General features: G+C 54.7%; 2 protein-coding genes across 12 annotated transcripts in view; one reads left to right on the top strand and one right to left on the bottom strand.

The window, feature by feature from the left end:
• KHNYN (KH and NYN domain containing) overlaps nt 1–16,227 on the top strand; it is a 32,565-nt gene extending 16,338 nt beyond the window's left edge. For 8 of the 10 annotated variants that reach the window (XM_073308568.1, XM_073308567.1, XM_073308575.1 and 5 more), the window contains exons 4-11: nt 850–2,420; nt 3,726–3,856; nt 4,162–4,258; nt 4,875–4,982; nt 5,330–5,431; nt 5,699–7,461; nt 12,471–13,456; nt 16,108–16,227. In XM_073308568.1, coding sequence (XP_073164669.1) covers nt 850–2,420; nt 3,726–3,856; nt 4,162–4,258; nt 4,875–4,982; nt 5,330–5,431; nt 5,699–6,020 — 2,331 coding nt within the window. In that variant the 3' untranslated portion in view covers nt 6,021–7,461; nt 12,471–13,456; nt 16,108–16,227. Of the gene's footprint in view, nt 1–849; nt 2,421–3,725; nt 3,857–4,161; nt 4,259–4,874; nt 4,983–5,329; nt 5,432–5,698; nt 11,945–12,470; nt 13,457–16,107 lie in introns of those variants that run through there. The other 2 variants (XM_073308569.1, XM_073308566.1) reach the window with 2 other exon arrangements.
• The window catches only part of LOC140896641 (uncharacterized), a 34,738-nt gene continuing 28,543 nt past the window's right edge, over nt 12,813–19,007 (bottom strand). For both annotated transcript variants that reach the window (XM_073308576.1, XM_073308577.1), the window contains 3 exons: nt 17,553–17,687; nt 14,344–17,289; nt 12,813–13,933 (listed from right to left, as the gene is read on the bottom strand). In XM_073308576.1, the coding sequence (XP_073164677.1) occupies nt 12,887–13,918 (1,032 nt within the window). In that variant the 5' untranslated portion in view covers nt 13,919–13,933; nt 14,344–17,289; nt 17,553–17,687 and the 3' untranslated portion in view covers nt 12,813–12,886. The remainder of the gene's footprint in view (nt 13,934–14,343; nt 17,290–17,552; nt 17,688–19,007) is intronic.

The raw sequence follows: 19,007 nt of genomic DNA, 5'->3' as shown, positions 1-19,007 counted from the left end.
CAGAGCCACCCCAAGGCTCAGTGTTCCCATCATTCCTCCCCTTTTCCTTTTACCACACAAAATTCTCTTTTGCCTAACATTTCTTGCACTGTGATTACTCTTTTACACAACTGTACCCCGATTACCCTGCCATCTTGTACAACTAGACACAACCAGGGGCAGCCAAGTTAAGTTCCGGACAGCAGGGGGCTGTGGGTAGGGGTTGAGGGGCATCATCACACACCCTTTGTAGCCATTATTAATTGTGATAAGGGCAACTAGTGGGGTGTATGGAGATAGATAGATGGATAGATAGATAGGGAGCGTATGGATGCATGGATGGATAGATGGTAGAGATTGTCTGGACACAGTGATAGAGAGAGAGTGGGGGTCTGTATGAGGATAGATAGATACCTGTGATGGTGTAATTAAAACCTGTGTGGTGATGTATGCGTGGGAGGGGGCAGAGTTAAGATTACCCAGACATCTGCTATTCTGGCATTTCCTAACTTTTGAGTGCTGGGTTTTGCGTCTTAAAAAATATTCATTTAAATGCAGATTTTGTTTGTATACAAACATATAATTATGTATCAGGGCCCCACTGTTCTGGGCACTCCACAGACCCCAACTGAGATCAGGGCCGTATTGTGCCAGGCGCTCCACAGACTCCGACCGAGATCAGGGCCTTGTTGTGCAAGGTGTTGCACAGACAATCTTTGCCTCAAATAAAGCCCCAGCCCAGCGCTGAGTAGTACAGGGCTCATGATACACAGTGAGAAGTTCTCATTCCAGCCAGCAGAAGACACATTCTTGGAAGCCGGTGTCCCGCAATAGCCCGTTCTAACCCTGTCCCTGTGTTGTGTCCTCCAGGAGTATATCAAGGGGCTCTGCAGCCCGGAGTTGAGCGAGAAAGTCTGCTACCCTAAGGACATGCAGTGCGTCTTTGTGGGAGCTCAAGGTCTCTTCCTGGACTGTCTCACTAAGGGGACCTCTGCCAACCTGGTCCTGCTCAGCCCCGGCTCCCTGCTGGTCTCAGGCCTAGCCGAAGCCTTCGTGATGGCCCAGAGCCGCATCCAGGAGTTTGTGGAGAAATACCAGAAGGCACCACGGCTGCCGGAGGAGCAGGAGGCTCTGGTGAAGAAGGCCTTCCGGGAGCTGGTGGAGTCCCACGATGACAAGCATGCCATAGACCTTCTTATCCTGCCCACCCCACTCAAGGAGGAGCTGCTCAGCCTAGTGCGGGACATCCAGGAGGAAGTCGGGGAATGGACACCAAGAAATAGAGCATGGGTGCCACCAGGTATCAATTGGGACCAGCTGCAGTGGTGGGAAGCGAAAGCGACAGGTGGGGCTAGGCCCCAGGGCTTCTTTGACCTCAGTAGACCTCCAGACCAGACCAGGCATCAGGGCTCCAGGTCTGGCATCCCAGGCTGTCCTCAGGACCAGGAGAAGCTGGCGGAGGAGGCCTCCGAGAGGCCAGTGCTTTACAAGAGGTCATCGAAACCCATCCCAGGTTTGGACGGCAGCCAGCAGGCTCAAGAAGACTTGATGTTCCCCGGCACCCAGGACTGGATGAGAGAAGTGGAGGAAAGGGGGCCGGAGGAGAGCAGCCAGGAGGAGGAGGAGGAACAGTCGGCTGGGGCCCTGTCATCATGGACGGAGAAGGAGTTCAAGATCATGCTGAACTTCTTCAAGACCATGGGCTACGAGGAGCGGGTGGTGAAGAAGGTGCTATTGGAATGTGGTGTGCGGGAAGCCCCCTCAAAAATCCTGGACAGGGTCCAGATGGAACAGGCCTCCTCCTCCCAGCAGGGGCATGACCCTGCGCCCTTTCAGGAGTCCAGGGCAAGGGAGACGTCTTCTCCTCCTCCTCCGCCCCCAGAGACGACCCAAGATGAACACGAATACCTGCTGGAGGTCATCAAGTCAGCAGCGGCCAACTGTGGCCACTCACCCAGCGAGATCCCGGCTGAGATCTGGACAGGGGCCCCCTTGGCCGGCCTACTGAGAAGGCTCAATGAGAAAGCCAACCACCAAGAGGAGGCTGGGGTTAAAACTAGGCTGGAGGATAGAGGCAGCTGCAGAGATGGAGAGCCGGCCCTCTCGAATGGCAAGGAGTATCCCCAGGGTCAACATCACTGTGAACCGGGGAGGAAAGGAGGGTCTCCTGTCCACAGAGGAGTCCGTGGCCCACCTCCCCTCCCAGAAGGCTCTGATTTCCCCATGGATGTGACCCCTGTAGCTTCCCCTGCATGGGCTGCTGAGGAGAGCCAGCCAGCTGAGGATGTGTACCCAGTGCCAGCAGGCCCAGTGCCAATGGTGACCGGAGCCCAGCGGTTTAAGGAAGCCATCCGGACACCCTTCAAGCTCATCTTGGCCAACACGCCAGGGAAAAAGAACCTAAGGAGGGTCATTATCGATGGCAGCAATGTAGCCATGGTGTAAGTAGCCTGTGTTGCTGCGTCTTGCTCCGAGACCTAGGGCATGGTGCGTGGTGAGCCCAGCTAAGAAACCAGGATGCTTGGTCAGCTGAATACCTCTTAACCCTATTGACTTAGGTCTTGCAACTTGCCTGCAGGCCTCAATACACCTTAACTAGGCTTCAAGGCCTTTTCTTTCTTGTAGGCCTCAAGACCAGACTAGGCCCCAGCATTTTATGGTTGACTTGTCCATTGACTTCAGGACCAGAGTAGGCCTGGAGAATCTAGGCTTGATGTACCTTTAAGCATCAATATGCCTTAAGAGCAGCTAAGCTTCAAGACTGTAGGCTTGACTTTCCTGTAGGCCTCACTAGGCCTCAAAACCCAAACAGGCCCCAAGACTCTAGGCTTCACTTTCCTACAGGCCTCAAGATCAGATCAGGCCCCAGATCTCTATGTTTGATCTGCCCCATAGGTCCCAAGATCAGACTAAGATCCTAGACTTGGCATTCCTGTAGGCCTCAAGACTCTATGTTTGTCTTGACCATAGACCTCAAAATCAATTTAGGCCGCAGGATTCTATGTTAGATTTTCCTGCCCTCAAGACCAACCTAGGCCCCAAGACCATAGGCTTGACTTGTCTGTAGGCCTTAGGGCCTAGTCTACTCTTGAGGTCACCACAGGAATGTCTTGAGGTCACCACAAGCTTAGAGTCCTGAGGGATAGTGTAGTCTTGAGGCCTATGCACAATCCAGTCTCAGGTTTCTGGAGCCTAGTCTAGTCTTGGAGCCTATCGGAACATCAAGCCTTTGATCTTGGGGCTTCATCTGGATTTGAGGTCTCCTAAGGCCCTATACTTGACTAGTCCATAGGCATCATTTGGCTTCAGGACCAAACCAGCCCCAATTCATAGAATCATGGAATATCAGGGTTGGAAGGGACCTCAGGAGGTCATCTAGTCCAACCCCCTGCTCAAAGCAGGACCAGTCCCCAATGAAATCATCCCAGCCAGGGCTTTGCCAAGCCTGACCTTAAAAACCTCTAAGGAAGGAGATTCCACCACTTCCCTAGGTAACCCATTCCAGTACTTCACCATCCTCCTAGTGAAAAAGTTTTTCCTAATATCCAACCTAAACCTTCCCCACTGCAACTTGAGACCATTACTCCTTGTTCTTGCAATTCCTCTCCCACACCTGGCGTAGAGCTCAGAATTCTAGGACTGTCCTATTGCATTGGCCCCTCTTCCCCTATTTGCCCAACGCTGTGCCAGGGGAACCCAGTGCCAGCACCTCCATGCCTCAACATCGCCTTCCGTCCCTCCTGTAGGCACGGCTTACACCAGTTCTTCTCCTGCCGGGGCATCGCTCTGGCTGTGCAGTATTTCTGGGACCGTGGGCACCGGGAGGTGACGGTCTTCGTGCCACAGTGGAGGATGGAGAAGGTTGCCAGGGTGGAAGGTAAGAAGGGAGGTGGGGTGATGATGGAGCTTTATCGCCCTGCATGACATTGCCCGGGCCTGCCACCTGGGGCCCTTCACCACCCCACCAGGCTGGCCCCCTGGGGCCCCTTGCTACCCTGCCATGAGCTTGCCCCCTGGGGCCCCTCGCTACTCTGCCATGAGCTTGCCCCCCGGGGCCTCTTGTTACCCCATACCACCCTGCCCCCTAGGGCTTGATGCTCACCCTCATAGATCCCACTTCCTAAAGCCCCACCCTGTCCTCCAGCCCCATGCTTGCTGACTCCATCTCCCCTCCTCCCCCAGAGAGACATTTCCTGACCCAGCTGCAGGACCTGAGCTTGCTGTCACTGACACCCTCACGCCAAGTGGCTGGGAAGCGCATCACATCCTACGATGACAGGTAAACCTGGGGCTCCCTCTCCGCCCCCCTCCTGATGTGGGGAGCCCTCCCACACTCTACGCTGCCCCTGCAGGAGCAGAGGACTCAGTGGAGCCACCGATGTGGTGCTGTCTGAGCCCAGCTGGCAGAGAGCTGAGGGGCCAGGCCTCGGAGGTCCACCCCCACTGGGCTTTCCAAGCTGCGAGGGGCTGCTACACCCCTATCTGGTCACATGAGGAACGAGGGGGTGGCTGTGAAGCAGAAAGTCCCTGCAGCTGGGGGTTAATTGAAGGCTGAGCTCCAGAGGTGGGGATGAAATAGCTCTGTGCGGCCTCTCAATCCTTACCCAGGGATCCCTGCCATCCCAGCTCTGGCATCCACCCCCCAGCTCCGTGGTGCCCCTCACTCCAGACCTGCAGCCTGCTTAGAGCAGGCAGACAGGGACCCCCTTATGCCCATCACCTCATTATCACACTGCTTCCCTATAGGGGACTATGGTTCTACTCCTGTGGTGCTGCCGCCACCTTGTGGTCAGTGTTGGGTACAGCCAGCACCTGGGACCCAGCTGTTAGCCTTGTCCTGGAACCCAGAGCAGGGCCTGGAGTGCTGGGGTCTCACTCTGCCCCCTTTGGGTTAGGTTCATGCTCAGGCTGGCAGAGGAGACTAACGGAGTCATCGTCACCAATGACCAGCTCCGGGACCTCATGCAGGAGTCCAAGAAATGGACCAGAATCATCAAAGAGAGGTGAGGGGGCCAGGGAATGGGACATGGGGCCTTTCCCCTCTAGGGGGTGCTGGTTCCCACCCAGCTCCTGGGCAGAGACTGGCTGGCTCAGGGGGTGGGGAATGGGACACAGGGCCTTTCCCCTCTAGGGGGGCATCAAGTCTGATCCAGGCCCAGGGTAGGGGAACTGGCTAGCTCAGCAGGGTGGGAATGGGATCTTAGGCCTTTCCCCTCCAGCTCCAACCTGGCCCCAGAGCAGGAAACTAGCCGGCTCAGGGGGACAGAGAAGGGGACACGAGGCCTTTTCCTCTCTATGGGGTGCTGGCTCTAATCCCGAATGGGATTCTAAACTTCTTCTTCCCTCTCAGACTGCTGCAGTTCACCTTCGTGGGGAACATCTTCATGGTTCCAGATGACCCGCTGGGCCGAGAGGGTCCCACCTTGGACGAATTCCTGCAGAAACCCCTCAGGTACCTAGTCATGTGGGGAACCACCCCTCTCAGCCAAACCTCCTTCAGCTGAGAAGAAATGCCCCATGTGCCAAAATCCCTTTAAGGAGATGCTGATTCCTCCCCTTGAATGCTGGCATTTTTGACTGCCAAATGCCTGCCTGCGCCCTGCTGGTCAGACTTGGGAACTGCATCCATGTCCCACTGCCAACCATCTGGGGGGTCAGGCTTGGGGCTGGGGGTGGCTGGGAGCTGATGCTAACTTTGCCTCAATGCTCCTCACTGCAGGCAGAAGCCTCCCACTTGCCACTCCTTCGCGGGGCATGGGGCTCCCTTTCCCGCCCCCAGCCGGCCAGCCTCCCAGACAGAGGTGCTGCAGCTGCGGGACAGGAAGCCCCCCGGGGAGCGGCGGCAGAGGAGACAGCCGCAGGAGGAAAAGGGAGAGGAGGCGGAGGTGGTACGGAAGCCGCGGGAGACTGAGCGGCTTCGGCAGGAGCTCTTGACGATCTTCACGGGTCAGGACCAGAAGGTGGACTTCGTCCTGCACAGAGAGCCCTGTAGCCGGGATCTGAACAAGCTCTCTGAAAACCTGCTGAGCCTCAACTTCTGAGACGCCCATGTCAGCCATTGCTGACCCCCTGGGGTCTACCCTTATCCTCCCACCAGCAGGGATTGCACCCACCAAAATCCCAGATGAACTTCATTAGCAGCAGTAAGCTATTAACCTCCCACCTGGACTAGCTCTTTACGTGACAACCTCCCATGGTGCATCATGAACAAGGGACTGAACCAATGACCTTCAGGACCAAAATCATGGACTTTGCCCCACGTAACTCCACTGTGTGGTAGCAGTAGAAAGCTGTTATCCTCTCATGTAAACAAGCTCCCCCCCAAGTTATCAGCAGGGCTTGAACCCACAGCTGTCAGTGCTAATAATAATTGAACACAGCCAACTGAGCTGCAGGAGTAAGCCCATTAGCTGGTAGCAGTAGCAGGTTGTTATCCTGTGTGAACCATCATGTTATATAGCAGCTGGGTCACCAGCTGGGATTGAAGCCACAACCTTAAGTGCCAACATCACAGATGGAGCTGCAGGTGTAACTCTCATTGTTTAGTAGCAGTAGTAGGTTGTTATCCTGTTCTGCGGACCACACATGTTGCAGGTGGGTTCCCCACTACGTCTCTCTCTACTCATCCCTCTGAAGTTGGGCCTGGCATCTGATCCAGGTGCCTCACAGTTAGGACTTCAGCAAATGCTGAAGGACCATTTATAGCTCATCTAGGGTGCCTTCTCAGAGAGAGACATCCAGCAGCCCTTCTCTGGCCTGGGGAGAGAGATTGCTGCACCTGTGGGAGAACCCACCCGAACTTGCCTCATCAACCGTCATGGAGAAGGGACAGACCATGGCGTATTTATTTTGGAAAACTGACCGCTATACCTGGAAGGTACGACCGAAGCCACCCATGGGAGAAGCATTGGCTGGTCCTTTTCCAAGCCAACTGTCTGTGGTGGCAATGGCTGCTTGAAGTTCACAGGAAAACCAGGCAACGGCCTCCAAACCCAGCCAAGCTGGAGGCTCAGAGCCAGGCAGATGGAATGCAAGCAGGCATGGTCTTCATCCTTCGTTGCTGTTGATGGACAAGGGGGAAGAGGGTGTCGGCGAGGAAAGAAAGATTGGAGGAGCCCAAGGTTGGGTCCATACTTCTCCACCCCACTTCTCCTCCTCTCACCTTGGCTTCTGCCCCCTCAGACCCAGCGGGCATGTCACTTCCCCACCCAGAGTCCGTTCCACTGTGCCAGCCCAAGGAGCTCTACAAGGCTACTTCCAGCCATCATAGGATGCTGGCAATAATGTCCTCTTGCTGCTGTATAGAGATGTCCTATTCCAGGGGCCGGCAGGAAGTCCATGGCTCTGGCCTTCCCCTCTGGTCTGTGCTGTAAACCCACGACACATGGATGCTTCTCCAAGTCACCCTACACCCTAGATATACCTCTGCCTGGCTCCGGTGTCAACGAAGCAGAATCTGTTCCGAGTGCCTCCAAGCGATGGGTGCGTTGTGGACCTTAAAGCATGAGTCATAGAATCATAGAATATCAGGGTTGGAAGGGACCTCAGGAGGTCATCTAGTCCAACCCCCTGCTCAAAGCAGGACCAATCCCCAATTAAATCATCCCAGCCAGGGCTTTGTCAAGCCTGACCTTAAAAACTTCTAAGGAAGGAGATTCTACCACCTCCCTAGGTAACGCATTCCAGTGTTTCACCACCCTCCTAGTGAAAAAGTTTTTCCTAATATCCAACCTAAACCTTCCCCACTGCAACTTGAGACCATTACTCCTTGTCCTGTCCTCTTCTACCACAGAGAATAGTCTAGAACCATCCTCTCTGGAACCACTTCTCAGGTAGTTGAAAGCAGCTAGCAAATCCCCCCTCATTCTTCTCTTCTGCAGACTAAACAATCCCAGTTCCCTCAGCCTCTCCTCATAAGTCATGTGTTCCAGACCCCTAATCATTTTTGTTGCCCTTCGCTGGACTCTCTCCAATTTATCCACATCCTTCTTGTAGTGTGGGGCCCAAAACTGGACACAGGACTCCAGATGAGGCCTCACCAATGTCGAATAGAGGGGGATGATCACGTCCCTCAATCTGCTCGCTATGCCCCTACTTATACATCCCAAAATGCCATTGGCCTTCTTGGCAACAAGGGCACACTGCTGACTCATATCCAGCTTCTCGTCCACTGTCACCCCTAGGTCCTTTTCCGCAGAACTGCTGCCTAGCCATTTGGTCCCTAGTCTGTAGCGGTGCATTGGGTTCTTCCGTCCTAAGTGCAGGACCCTGCACTTATCCTTATTGAACCTCATCAGATTTCTTTTGGCCCAATCCTCCAATTTGTCTAGGTCCCTCTGTATCCTATCCCTGCCCTCCAGCATATCTACCACTCCTCCCAGTTTAGTACCATCCGCAAATTTGCTGAGAGTGCAATCCACACCATCCTCCAGATCATTTATGAAGATATTGAACAAAACCGGCCCCAGGACCGACCCCTGGGGCACTCCACTTGACACTGGCTGCCAGCTAGACATGGAGCCATTGATCACTACCCGTTGAGCCCGACAATCTAGCCAACTTTCTATCCACCTTATAGTCCATTTATCCAGCCCATACTTCTTTAACTTGCTGACAAGAATACTGTGGGAGACCGTGTCAAAAGCTTTGCTAAAGTCAAGAAACAATACATCCTCTGCTTTCCCTTCATCCACAGAACCAGTAATCTCATCATAGAAGGCGATTAGATTAGTCAGGCATGACCTTCCCTTGGTGAATCCATGCTGACTGTTCCTGATCACTTTCCTCTCATGTAAGTGCTTCAGGATTGATTCTTTGAGGACCTGCTCCATGATTTTTCCAGGGACTGAGGTGAGGCTGACTGGCCTGTAGTTCCCAGGATCCTCCTTCTTCCCTTTTTTAAAGATGGGCACTACATTAGCCTTTTTCCAGTCATCTGGGACTTTCCCCGTTCGCCACGAGTTTTCAAAGATAATGGCGAATGGCTCAGCAATCACAGCCGCCAATTCCTTTAGCACTCTCGGATGCAACTCGTCCGGCTCCATGGACTTGTGCACGTCCAGCTTTTCTAAATAGTCCCTAACCACCTCTTTCTCCACAGAGGGCTGGCCATCTATTCCCCATGTTGTTATGCCCAACGCAGCAGTCTGGGAGCTGACCTTGTTAGCGAAGACAGAGGCATTGAGTACATTAGCTTTTTCCACATCCTCTGTCACTAGGTTGCCTCCCTCATTCATTAAGGGGCCCACACTTTCCTTGGCTTTCTTCTTGTTGCCAACATACCTGAAGAAACCCTTCTTGTTACTCTTGACATCTCTCGCTTGCTGCAGCTCCAGGTGCGATTTGGCCCTCCTGATTTCATTCCTACATGCCCGAGCAATATTTTTATACTCTTCCCTGGTCATATGTCCAACCTTCCACTTCTTGTAAGCTTCTTTTTTATGTTTAAGATCCGCTAGGATTTCACCGTTAAGCCAAGCTGGTTGCCTGCCATATTTACTATTCTTTCGACTCATCGGGATGGTTTGTCCCTGTAACCTCAACAGGGATTCCTTGAAATACAGCCAGCTCTCCTGGACTCCTTTCCCCTTCATGTTAGTCCCTCAGGGGATCCTACCCATCCGTTCCCTGAGGGAGTCGAAGTCTGCTTTCGTGAAGTCCAGGGTCTGTATCCTGCTGCTTACCTTTCTTCCCTGTGTCAGGATCCTGAACTCAACCAACTCATGGTCACTGCCTCCTAGATTCCCATCCACTTTTGCTTCCCCTACTAATTCTTCCCGGTTTGTGAGCAGCAGGTCAAGAAAAGCTCCCCCCCTAGTTGGCTCCTGTAGCACTTGCACCAGGAAATTGTCCCCTACGCTTTCCAAAAACTTCCTGGATTGTCTGTGCACGGCTGTATTGCTCTCCCAGCAGATGTCCGGAAAATTAAAGTCACCCATGAGAACCAGGGCGTGCGATCTAGTAGCTTCTACGAGCTGACGGAAGAAAGCCTCATCCACCTGGTCCGGTGGTCTATAGCAGACTCCCACCATTACATCACTCTTGTTGCTCACACTTCTAAACTTAATCCAGAGACACTCAGGTTTTTCTGCAGTTTCGTACCGGAGCTCTGAGCAGTCATACTGCTCCCTTACATACAGTGCTACTCCCTGACCTTTTCTGCCCTGCCTGTCCTTCCTGAACAGTTTATAACCATCCATGACAGTACTCCAGTCATGTGAGTTATCCCACCAAGTCTCTGTTATTCCAATCACGTCATAATTCCTTGACATCACCAGGACCTCCAGTTCTCCCTGCTTGTTTCCAAGGCTTTGTGCATTCGTATATAAGCACTTGAGATAACCTGCTGATCGCCTCTCATTCTCAGTATGAGGCAGGAGCCCTCCCCTCACAGACATTCCTACCTGTGCTTCCTCGCGGTATCCCGCTTTTCCACTTACCTCAGGGCTTTGGTCTCCTTCCCCCGGTGAACCTAGTTTAAAGCCCTCCTCACTAGGTTAGCCAGCCTGCTTGCAAAGATGCTCTTCCCTCTCTTTGTAAGGTGGAGCCCGTCTCTGCCCAGCACTCCTCCTTCATGGAACACCATCCCATGGTCAAAGAATCCAAAGCCTTCTCTCCGACACCACCTGCGTAGCCATTCGTTGACTTCCACGATTCAACGATCTCTACCCAGGCCTTTTCCTTCCACGGGGAGGATGGACGAGAACACCACTTGCGCCTCAAACTCCTTTATCCTTCTTCCCAGAGCCACGTAGTACGCAGTGATCTGCTCAAGGTCATTCTTGGCAGTATCATTGGTGCCCACGTGGAGAAGCAGGAAGGGGTAGCGATCCGAGGGCTTGATGAGTCTCGGCAGTCTCTCCGTCACATTGCGAATCTTAGCCCCCGGCAAGCAGCAGACTTCACGGTCTGCTGGTTTGAGTCACTATGGCCTGAGCTCAAAGACGCCCTGGCTGTAGGAGGTTCAACATCTCCTTGCTAGAGCTTCTCTGCAAGCTTTGGCTACCGTACTTCCTCCTTGCTCGCCTGTCTCCTTCTGACCTCGGTCAGCTCCAGCCTTCTTCTGTCTCCTACCTCTTGCCCTCAGCCAGGCCAAAAGTCTCGCTCAAGAGAGAGTCCCCTTCTTTGCTCTACCCATCTTTTCTGGAGTCCCAGTTCCCTCAGCTCCATGCGTGGAGATGATCTGACCCGCTTGGCACATCCTTCATTTTCCTGAAATCCAATGGCACTCTTCCAGCCATGTCTCCTGCATTCCCGTCCCCTAAGCCTTGTGTTCTCCATCTTTCTTGTCTTGTCTCTATCCCACCAAAGCTGAGGGCGTGGCAGGTCATTACCCAGCCTTATCGACCTTTATACATTCAGTGGCTATTTATGTAAATATGTTTTTTGATAATGATGATAAATAAATGGCAGGGCCCATCTGATAAAACTGCATTTTTGTCACCCCAAAATTCAGAGACTCCAAGAGGTAGTGGGATAGAATTCAGGGTAACCACTGCTTATCGCTCCCCTCCCAGAGCTGGGGATAGAATCCAGGAGTCCTGACTCCTAATCCAGCACTGCAAATGTCAGACCACCCACATGTCCTGGATACTTCTACTCCATTGTAAATCTGGAGCAACACCATTACAGTCAATTCCAGATGGATGCCGGAGGGGCCCTGAGATCAGAATCCAGCCCTTATCCCAATGCAGTTGGGAGTGACTCTGGATTGACCCTGAGGGAGCTGAAACCATACCAGGATAGGGCACCTAGGGGGTCTCAGTTTGAGCCCCTCCCCTCCTCAGGAGACAAACCCAGTGCCCCGGTCACAGATAGGACATTCTCTGTGTCCCTGGAGAGAGCCAGCGAGTAAGAGCTCCCCATGCCCCCTTGGTACATGGTTCCCAACCCACACCCTCCTCATGGGCCCTGCTTAGATGGGATGGAGATGCCTGAACATAGGGTGGGGGTAAGGGAGCTAAATGGCTGGGCGATATGGGATGGATGGAGAAGTGAGAATGGAGATGGAGGGAGAGAGAGGCAAATTATTTGTGTTGGGGTAGATCCTAGAATACCCGGACTGAGATCAGGGCCCCTGCCATGCCAGGCACTGCACAGACCCTTTGTGAGAAACAGTCCTTGCCCCAACGATCTTAGTCTCACTAGACAATAGGTAGGATCCTCACCCCATTTCACAGCCAGGGAAACCAAGTCAGAGAGAAGAACATTCCCAAGTGTGTTGAAGGTTTGTAACTGGCTCTGGTGCTGAACGAGGTCATAGGAACAGCAGCACGACTTCCCCTAAAGAGCCTTCCCCCGATCCCATGTGTCCCTCGCCCCCCAAGCTCCCACTGCCATGACCCCGCCCCCCAAACTGATCCCTGGTCTCCTCCAGGCTGCCCCCCCCATAAACACCGTTTCCATGGGGTCCTGCAGTGCAGTTATCACCTGGATCTGGAAGGTGGGGGGTCCCTGTTGGGCCAAACCCCATTTTTCCCCTGTATTCCCAGACCCCCTGCGACCCGGATAGTGCAGTGCCTGTCCCAGGGGTGCAATACCTGCTTGGGACATGAGGGAAGCTTGAAGAAAGAAAACCGTGTTGCTGGCCTTCAGGACTCCTGCGTTCTCTCCCTGGCTCTGGAGGGTGAGTCGAGTCAAGTGGTTGGGGGGTGGGGCTAGGAGTCAGGACTCCGGGGTTCTATCCCCAGCTCCGGGATGGGAGTGGGGTCTAGTGGTTAGAGCAGGGTGCTGGGAGCCACAACTCCGTGTCCTACCCTGATACATTCTATGCCTCAATTTCTCCACCTTGGGAGGAGTGGGGTGGGGTCCCAAAGCCATCCACAGACAGCCGCTGACAGTGCAATAGAACATCATTTATTCAGCGACAACGTTAACCTTTCCTCTACCGCCAGCCTCCATTCCCCAGTCAGATGCCAGCGTCTCCTGCGTCCGACCGGGGCAGTGGGAGGCTGGCAGGTGAGGCGGGGCTACGGGTCACCTTGAGGCAGCGGCAGAAGAGAACAGGCCGGTGCCCCAAGCCCAGGTGATACTGCCACCAGTAGAGCTTCTGCCGGGGCTGAAGAATGACCCGCAGCTCCTCTCCCTCTTCAGCCACGGCCTCCCACTCCTCCTGCTCCGTCCTGAGCCCCAGCCCCCCATACATGGGGGGCAGGGAGAACTGGGCCTGGAGCAAGGCCACAGAAAGGTCTGCAGGTGCCGGGGAACCGGCCGTGGAGAAGGTCCAGTTGGCCAATTTCTCTTCCACACGTCCCACCTTCCGGGTTATCTCATGGCTGCCGGGGAGCGGCCCGTCCGTCTCGTTCTGGATCAGCTTGACACATTCCCATGCCCCAAAGGTGCCCCTGTGGACCAGGGACAATCCACCCGGGAGGAAGCTGGCCACGTCCGCGTGGACGGGGAGGACCTCCTGGTGCCCCGAGCTAGAGAAGACCTGGCTGTATAGCCCCCGCTGCTCGTCCACACCCAGGAAAGCCAGGTGGGTAGCGTCAAGAGCGTAGTAGTAGAGTCCGTGGCGGGACGCGGGCTCCAGGGGCATCTCCTCTGCTTCGGCCCCCGTGGTCAGGTCAGCCACAGACAGAACCACGCCCCGGGCCAGGAAGATGAGGGAGAAGCGGCTGCCCCACGAGGCATAGTGGTCGCCTCCGCGGCATGTGGGGTGCAGGGGGAGGGCGTCGGGGCTGGGGGCGGCGCTCAGGTCTGTGGTTCGGTGGAACGCGTCCCCCCGGAGGATGCAGACACAGGAGCCGGTGGTGTCGCCCACATAGTGTTCCCCACCCTGGCAGGCAGGGTGCAGGCCCCGGATCTCCACGGCCTCTGGGGAGTGGCACTCGGGCGCCTGGAGGAAGCAGCCCACGTCGGAGCGGACGATGAAGAAGCCATGAGGGGTGGTGAAGACATCGGTGCCAGGGGAGCGTGCCCGTGGGGCGATCCCGGCCATGGGGGGGCTGAGCTCCTGGGGGACACCAGAGGGGGAGAGTGAGGGGGGGGGTCCATATTGAAATGGGCTAGGCCGAGACCAGCCAGACCCTGGCGGTGTGGAGGGCAGGAAGGGCACCACCGCCCAGGGCACAGGGTGGGGGGAGAATCAGCTTGGTCCCTGAAAGGGAGGTTGGGGGAGTCTGTGGGGGAGTCACACCAAGAAGGGCCAGGCCCTGGGTGTGTGTGGGAGGGGGAAGGAGGCCTGGGTCCCGGGTGGAAGCTGGCTCTGCACCGGGCACCACGGGTAACCAGCAGCCCAGCGCGGCCTCTGCTCCCCCTATCCCAGAAGGGGGGACCCCCCTGGAGAGGCCCCACTTGCAGAGCCCCCCGGGAAGGGGCGATGGGGCAGCCCGGAATGGGGCGGGGATGCTCCCCGCATCTCACCGGCGCTCGGAGTGGAGACGGGGCCGTGCGCCCCTCTCCAAGGCGCTGCGCTCCCGGGGCCGTGCGCCCCTCTCCAAGGCGCTGCGCCTCCAGCCGGCGATGGTAACCCGCAGCCTTGCCCGGGCTGAGATCCGCCTGGCCCGCCCCCAAACGGGAAGTCGTAGCTAAAGGGGAGGGGAAGTCGCTGGCCGGCTCCTCCCAACTGCACAGCCATTAAAGGGGTGGGGGGGGGGGGACGGGACGCCTGGGTTCTCTCCTAGGCTGGGGGAGGGGATGGGCTAGTCAGTGGTTAGAACAGAGGAGGCTGGTGGCTAGGATGCCTGGGTTCTATCCTCTGCTCGGAGATGGGGGCGTGTCTAATAGTTGGGAGGGGGTGGCAGGACTCTTGGGTTCTTTTCCCTGCTTGGAGATGGGATGAAGAGTTTAGTAGTTAAAGGGAGGTCAGGACGCCTGGGTTCTCTCCCTGGCTCTGGGAGGGGAGTGGGGTCTTGTGGTTGGAGTGTGTGTGTATGGGGGGCCTTTGAGACCGGGAATCCTGGGTTCTTTCTGCTGCTCAGAGGTGGGAGGGGGGCGTCTAATGGTGAGAGCAGGGAGGTCAGGGGTCTGGGAGGTAAGGCTTTTGGGGTTTCAGTCCTAGCTCTCCCCATCTGTATATGGATCCCTCCCCCTTGGTGGGTTGCTGGAGCTGGAATGAAGCTGGGAGGTAACTGGCCCAGAGTCTGCCATGCTTGCCCTAAATCTGTGCTGTTGCTGAAGGATCCCTAGGGCCCCTCAGCCCAGGGAGCCCACCTAGCTTGGCCTTTGAGAGCGGCACCCCCTTGTGGACAATTGTGGAATAACCTGCCCAGGGAAGCCACTTCCTCCTGCTCCCCCTATTGCTGGGCCATGCCCTCAATTGCAGACTTTCCTCCTGCCCCCTCACCTCAGGGCGTGGCTCCTCTGGCTTGCAGGGAGTGATCCAAGAACCTCTGATTGGCCGTTCAGCCTCTGTTAAATTCATGTGGTGGTGAGTTCCACAGGCTGTTCCATTCCCTATGGCTCTCAGGGTCCCATTCCTGCTGCCCCCTCCCCCACCAGTGCTGTCTCGTGATGACACCCTTCTAGCTACATGCTGGGGGCTCAGGATGGAGAAGGCAGGGCAGACATGAGGTGGAGGGGATGCAGAAGGCTCTCCGGGGACTAAGATGGGTTCTCTGCCTGGGCACCTCCCCCTTACCTGTGCCTTGTGTCCCTTGCCCTACCCCCCTTTATAGGGTGTGCCAGGCATTTGTTGCCCCCTGCTGGGGGCTCAGCCATGTGGGGGCACCAGGCCCCAAGAAGCTGGCCTGTCTGGGGGGGAAAGAGCAGCAAGTTTGGACCCTCTAGAAAGCCCCCACTTGGTCCCACAGTGGCTAGAAGGACCGGGAGTAGGCAGAAGTCAATCAGGGTCCAACAGGCAGGATAAAAAGGGCCAGTCACGCCTGCTAGGGGCCAGTTCAGGTGGAGCAGGACGTAACTAGTTGAGGCTGAAGATTCTCCAGTTTGTGCGAGGGTCAGTGAAAGTGTCACAGGGCCTTTCCCCTCTAGGGCCGCTGGTTCCCATCCAGCCCCAGGGCTGGGGGGTTGGGGACTCAGGGAGGCGAGAACGGGACACGGGGCCTTTCCCCTCTACATGAATGGGTCAGGGATGCAGCTCAACATGCTCCTAGCACTTGCAGCCCCATATGAAGACAATTATTACCATCCCGGCTCCCTCATGCTTTCTTGTTTTTTACCCTTCTACAGACCCCCAAACCAAGGAGAAGACCAAGGAAAGTCAACCCCAACAGCCTGGTGAATGCTGGACAAATTCTTTGTGCTTCTGCAGCAGATTCGACCCTGGAATTATCCCAAAGCAGAATTCAGGCTGCGGGTTATAATGAGAGAAGACTCATGAAATGAAATCATCTGCCCTGGTGACGCGATTTGCAGAGAAGCTGGGGGAGGGGAAGTGGATGAGCAGGGTTTGCGAGCTGGGAGGAGGGCACTGGGAAGCGATAAGTATGGATTTGAAGGGGCTGATTTGATCCCATTGATACACTCCCAGCTGCTGGTTGAGGTGCCCTTGGGGAGGGTCAGCCCCCCGGGGAAGAAGGTCAGCACGTTGGGGTGGATGGAGAAGGAGATCTGTTGGTGGGCTCAGTAGTACATGTATATGAACATGAGCTCCACCCACCATTTCTCATCCACCTTCAGTACTGTTGGAAAGAAGTGGTAGGGGAGCATCCATCCCATGTTCATCTGTGCCCACGTCAAGGGCAGAGCACACGACACGCAGCTCTCGGAAGATGATGTGGAACCCGGAAGCACAGTGCATGGTCCCCGCCACAGCAGTTGGGATGCAGCTTATGGACCTTGGCCTCAGCATCTGTGCTGAAGTCCTTTACCACCTGGTAGGAGTCGCCCTTGATGATGTAGATGTTGGGGGGAATCGTCTTGTCACTCCCGTAGAGATCCCCATCCTGTCACGCAGGGTGCAGTCTCCCGATCTCTATACCAGTCCCGCTCTTTTGATTGTCTGTCCGCAGGTAGCAATCCAGGTCGGAGCAGATGATAAAGAAGCCCTTTTGATTATCGAAGATGTCGGTGCCTGGGGCGTCATTGTGAGGGACCAATGGTCCATCGCAGGTGTCCAGCCCTGAGACGAGGAGAAGTGAGGGCAGGATGATAGCTCATCTCATCCTTTGTGAACCTTTGATGCTTGAAGATCCCCAGGTCCAAGAGCAACCAGGCACCTGTCTGCAATGAAGTCTCCTAGATGTGCCCTGCAGACCAATCTCCAGGGGGTGGCGCAATCCTGAGGAAGGGGAAAGCCCAGCGTCCTGCCCCATGAGGATCCCACCTCACACGGGCTCCCACTTTCCACCATGGATCTATCCATCTGGGCCATGTCTCCTCCATCTCACCCCATAAGTGCAAAGGGCTGCCCTGCGTGGAGATAAAGAGGGGAGGAAATATCGACAGGATCCCAAGGACTAACTCTGTGCCCAGCCAGGAGTCCCTGAATGGAGCTCAGAGGAAAACAACGCACCAAAGTTCCCTCACTCCCGACCCGCAACCCCCCAGCTATCCTAGCCCTGGGCTCAGTCCTCGCCACCAGCTCTGCCGTTGCCCCTCAGTCCCAACACACAGCCCCCTGCTAGCCCAGCCCTGGGGTCCCCCCGCCCCAAAGTTCCAGCTGACACTCCCACCTGGTAGTTCCTCTCAGCTGATGACAGCTCCGCTTGGGGCCAGGAGCGAGTTCCTGGGCTGTACCGAGATGGATGGGACCTTAGAGAAGAGCAAAACCAGCCCTGCAATTCTCTGGATGTAAACGCTGACGGGGTCTGTGTAGAAGTAAAATTTTATATTTGTACTATAAGAATTAATGTATAGTTTAATCATCCTGCCAGCCACCCTTTTTGAACAGCAGAAAGGAAAGACCCTCTGGAACACTGGTTAAAAACGCATCTGACAGACTGCCAGTGTCTGTACTAATGTTAAGGCAAAAACCGACCAAAACAATCCTTATAACTAATTATGGTCGCCCTTTTGTTTTAAAATAAGTTGTAATGTCTACTTTGGTTTCCTATGTGTATTATATAAATTAGCCACTCTCGTTAAATATACATTTCTTTGTTTTAAGGTTTAGTAAGTAAAAAACAGAATCTTGTATTGTGTCTACGTTAAAAAAAATAATTTTTTTTGAAAAGCCCAGGCCACAATGTGAACTGTTTTAATCACAAAATGTAGTCAGGTTTAATTTACAAACTACTGGATACCTTTAAAGGTCTCTGTAAAAAATGGTTTATGTAAATAAAAAATGTATGCATCAAAAAGAAAGGTGTAAAGGCCGTTGTTATAGCCAAATAATCAAAAAAAAAAAAAAACCCTTCCCAACGCCATCAGCCCACATCCATAATGAAAGAAGGGCAAATTAATACCCTGAGGTAAAGGCTGGCACCACTAGAAACAAAACAATTAACTGCATCAAAACCAAACCAAAATAACCCCCTCCAAGGTGTTTTGGAATGTTAACATCAAAAAATAACACCAATTAAAAAGTAACCGGTCAGAAACTGACACAGCAAAATTCTTAAACTTCAACGGCAAAAGAAGACTCCATAAGAGCAGGCTGCTTGGCCATGGGACTTTGGGTTTGTCTTGCCGCCACTCCAAAAGCATCGAATTGCAACCGACAGAGCCCGGCTCCCCTCTGTGATCTATCTGGCTGGCCACTAGATTGATCCAGACTCTAGACTGGCGGGGCTGTATGCCTAATATGTATGTGTATGTAATTAAAAAGCATCTGCTAACTGTCGTATTCTCAATAAATGCGGCGTGCTGCCTTCTCCCCTATAAAAATCCCGTGTGCTTCTTGTAAGTATAACATCTGTTTGCTTCCTCTCCAGTGGCTCCTCCCCCTTTCCACTGACTCCGCCTTCTCACCAGGCTCATCCTTCCTCCCTCATACTATGCCTCCCTTTTCCCCTGAGTGTTCCCTCCCCATCTCCCACTCTGGCTTCCACCCCCTCACCCTGCCCCTGTGGGCCAATCGAGCCCCTTCTCCGTGTTAAGGGGTCCCCAATTCTGTTCCCCCAAGCCCTGCTCTCTGATAGGGGCCATGGCTGCTTCACCAGAGGGTGGGATCCCTGCCAGACTCTTAT

Source organism: Lepidochelys kempii, chromosome 13 (genome assembly GCF_965140265.1).
Source record: "Lepidochelys kempii isolate rLepKem1 chromosome 13, rLepKem1.hap2, whole genome shotgun sequence".
NCBI classification, from domain to species: Eukaryota; Metazoa; Chordata; order Testudines; family Cheloniidae; genus Lepidochelys; species Lepidochelys kempii.
This window is presented reverse-complemented; position numbering and strand designations above follow the sequence as displayed.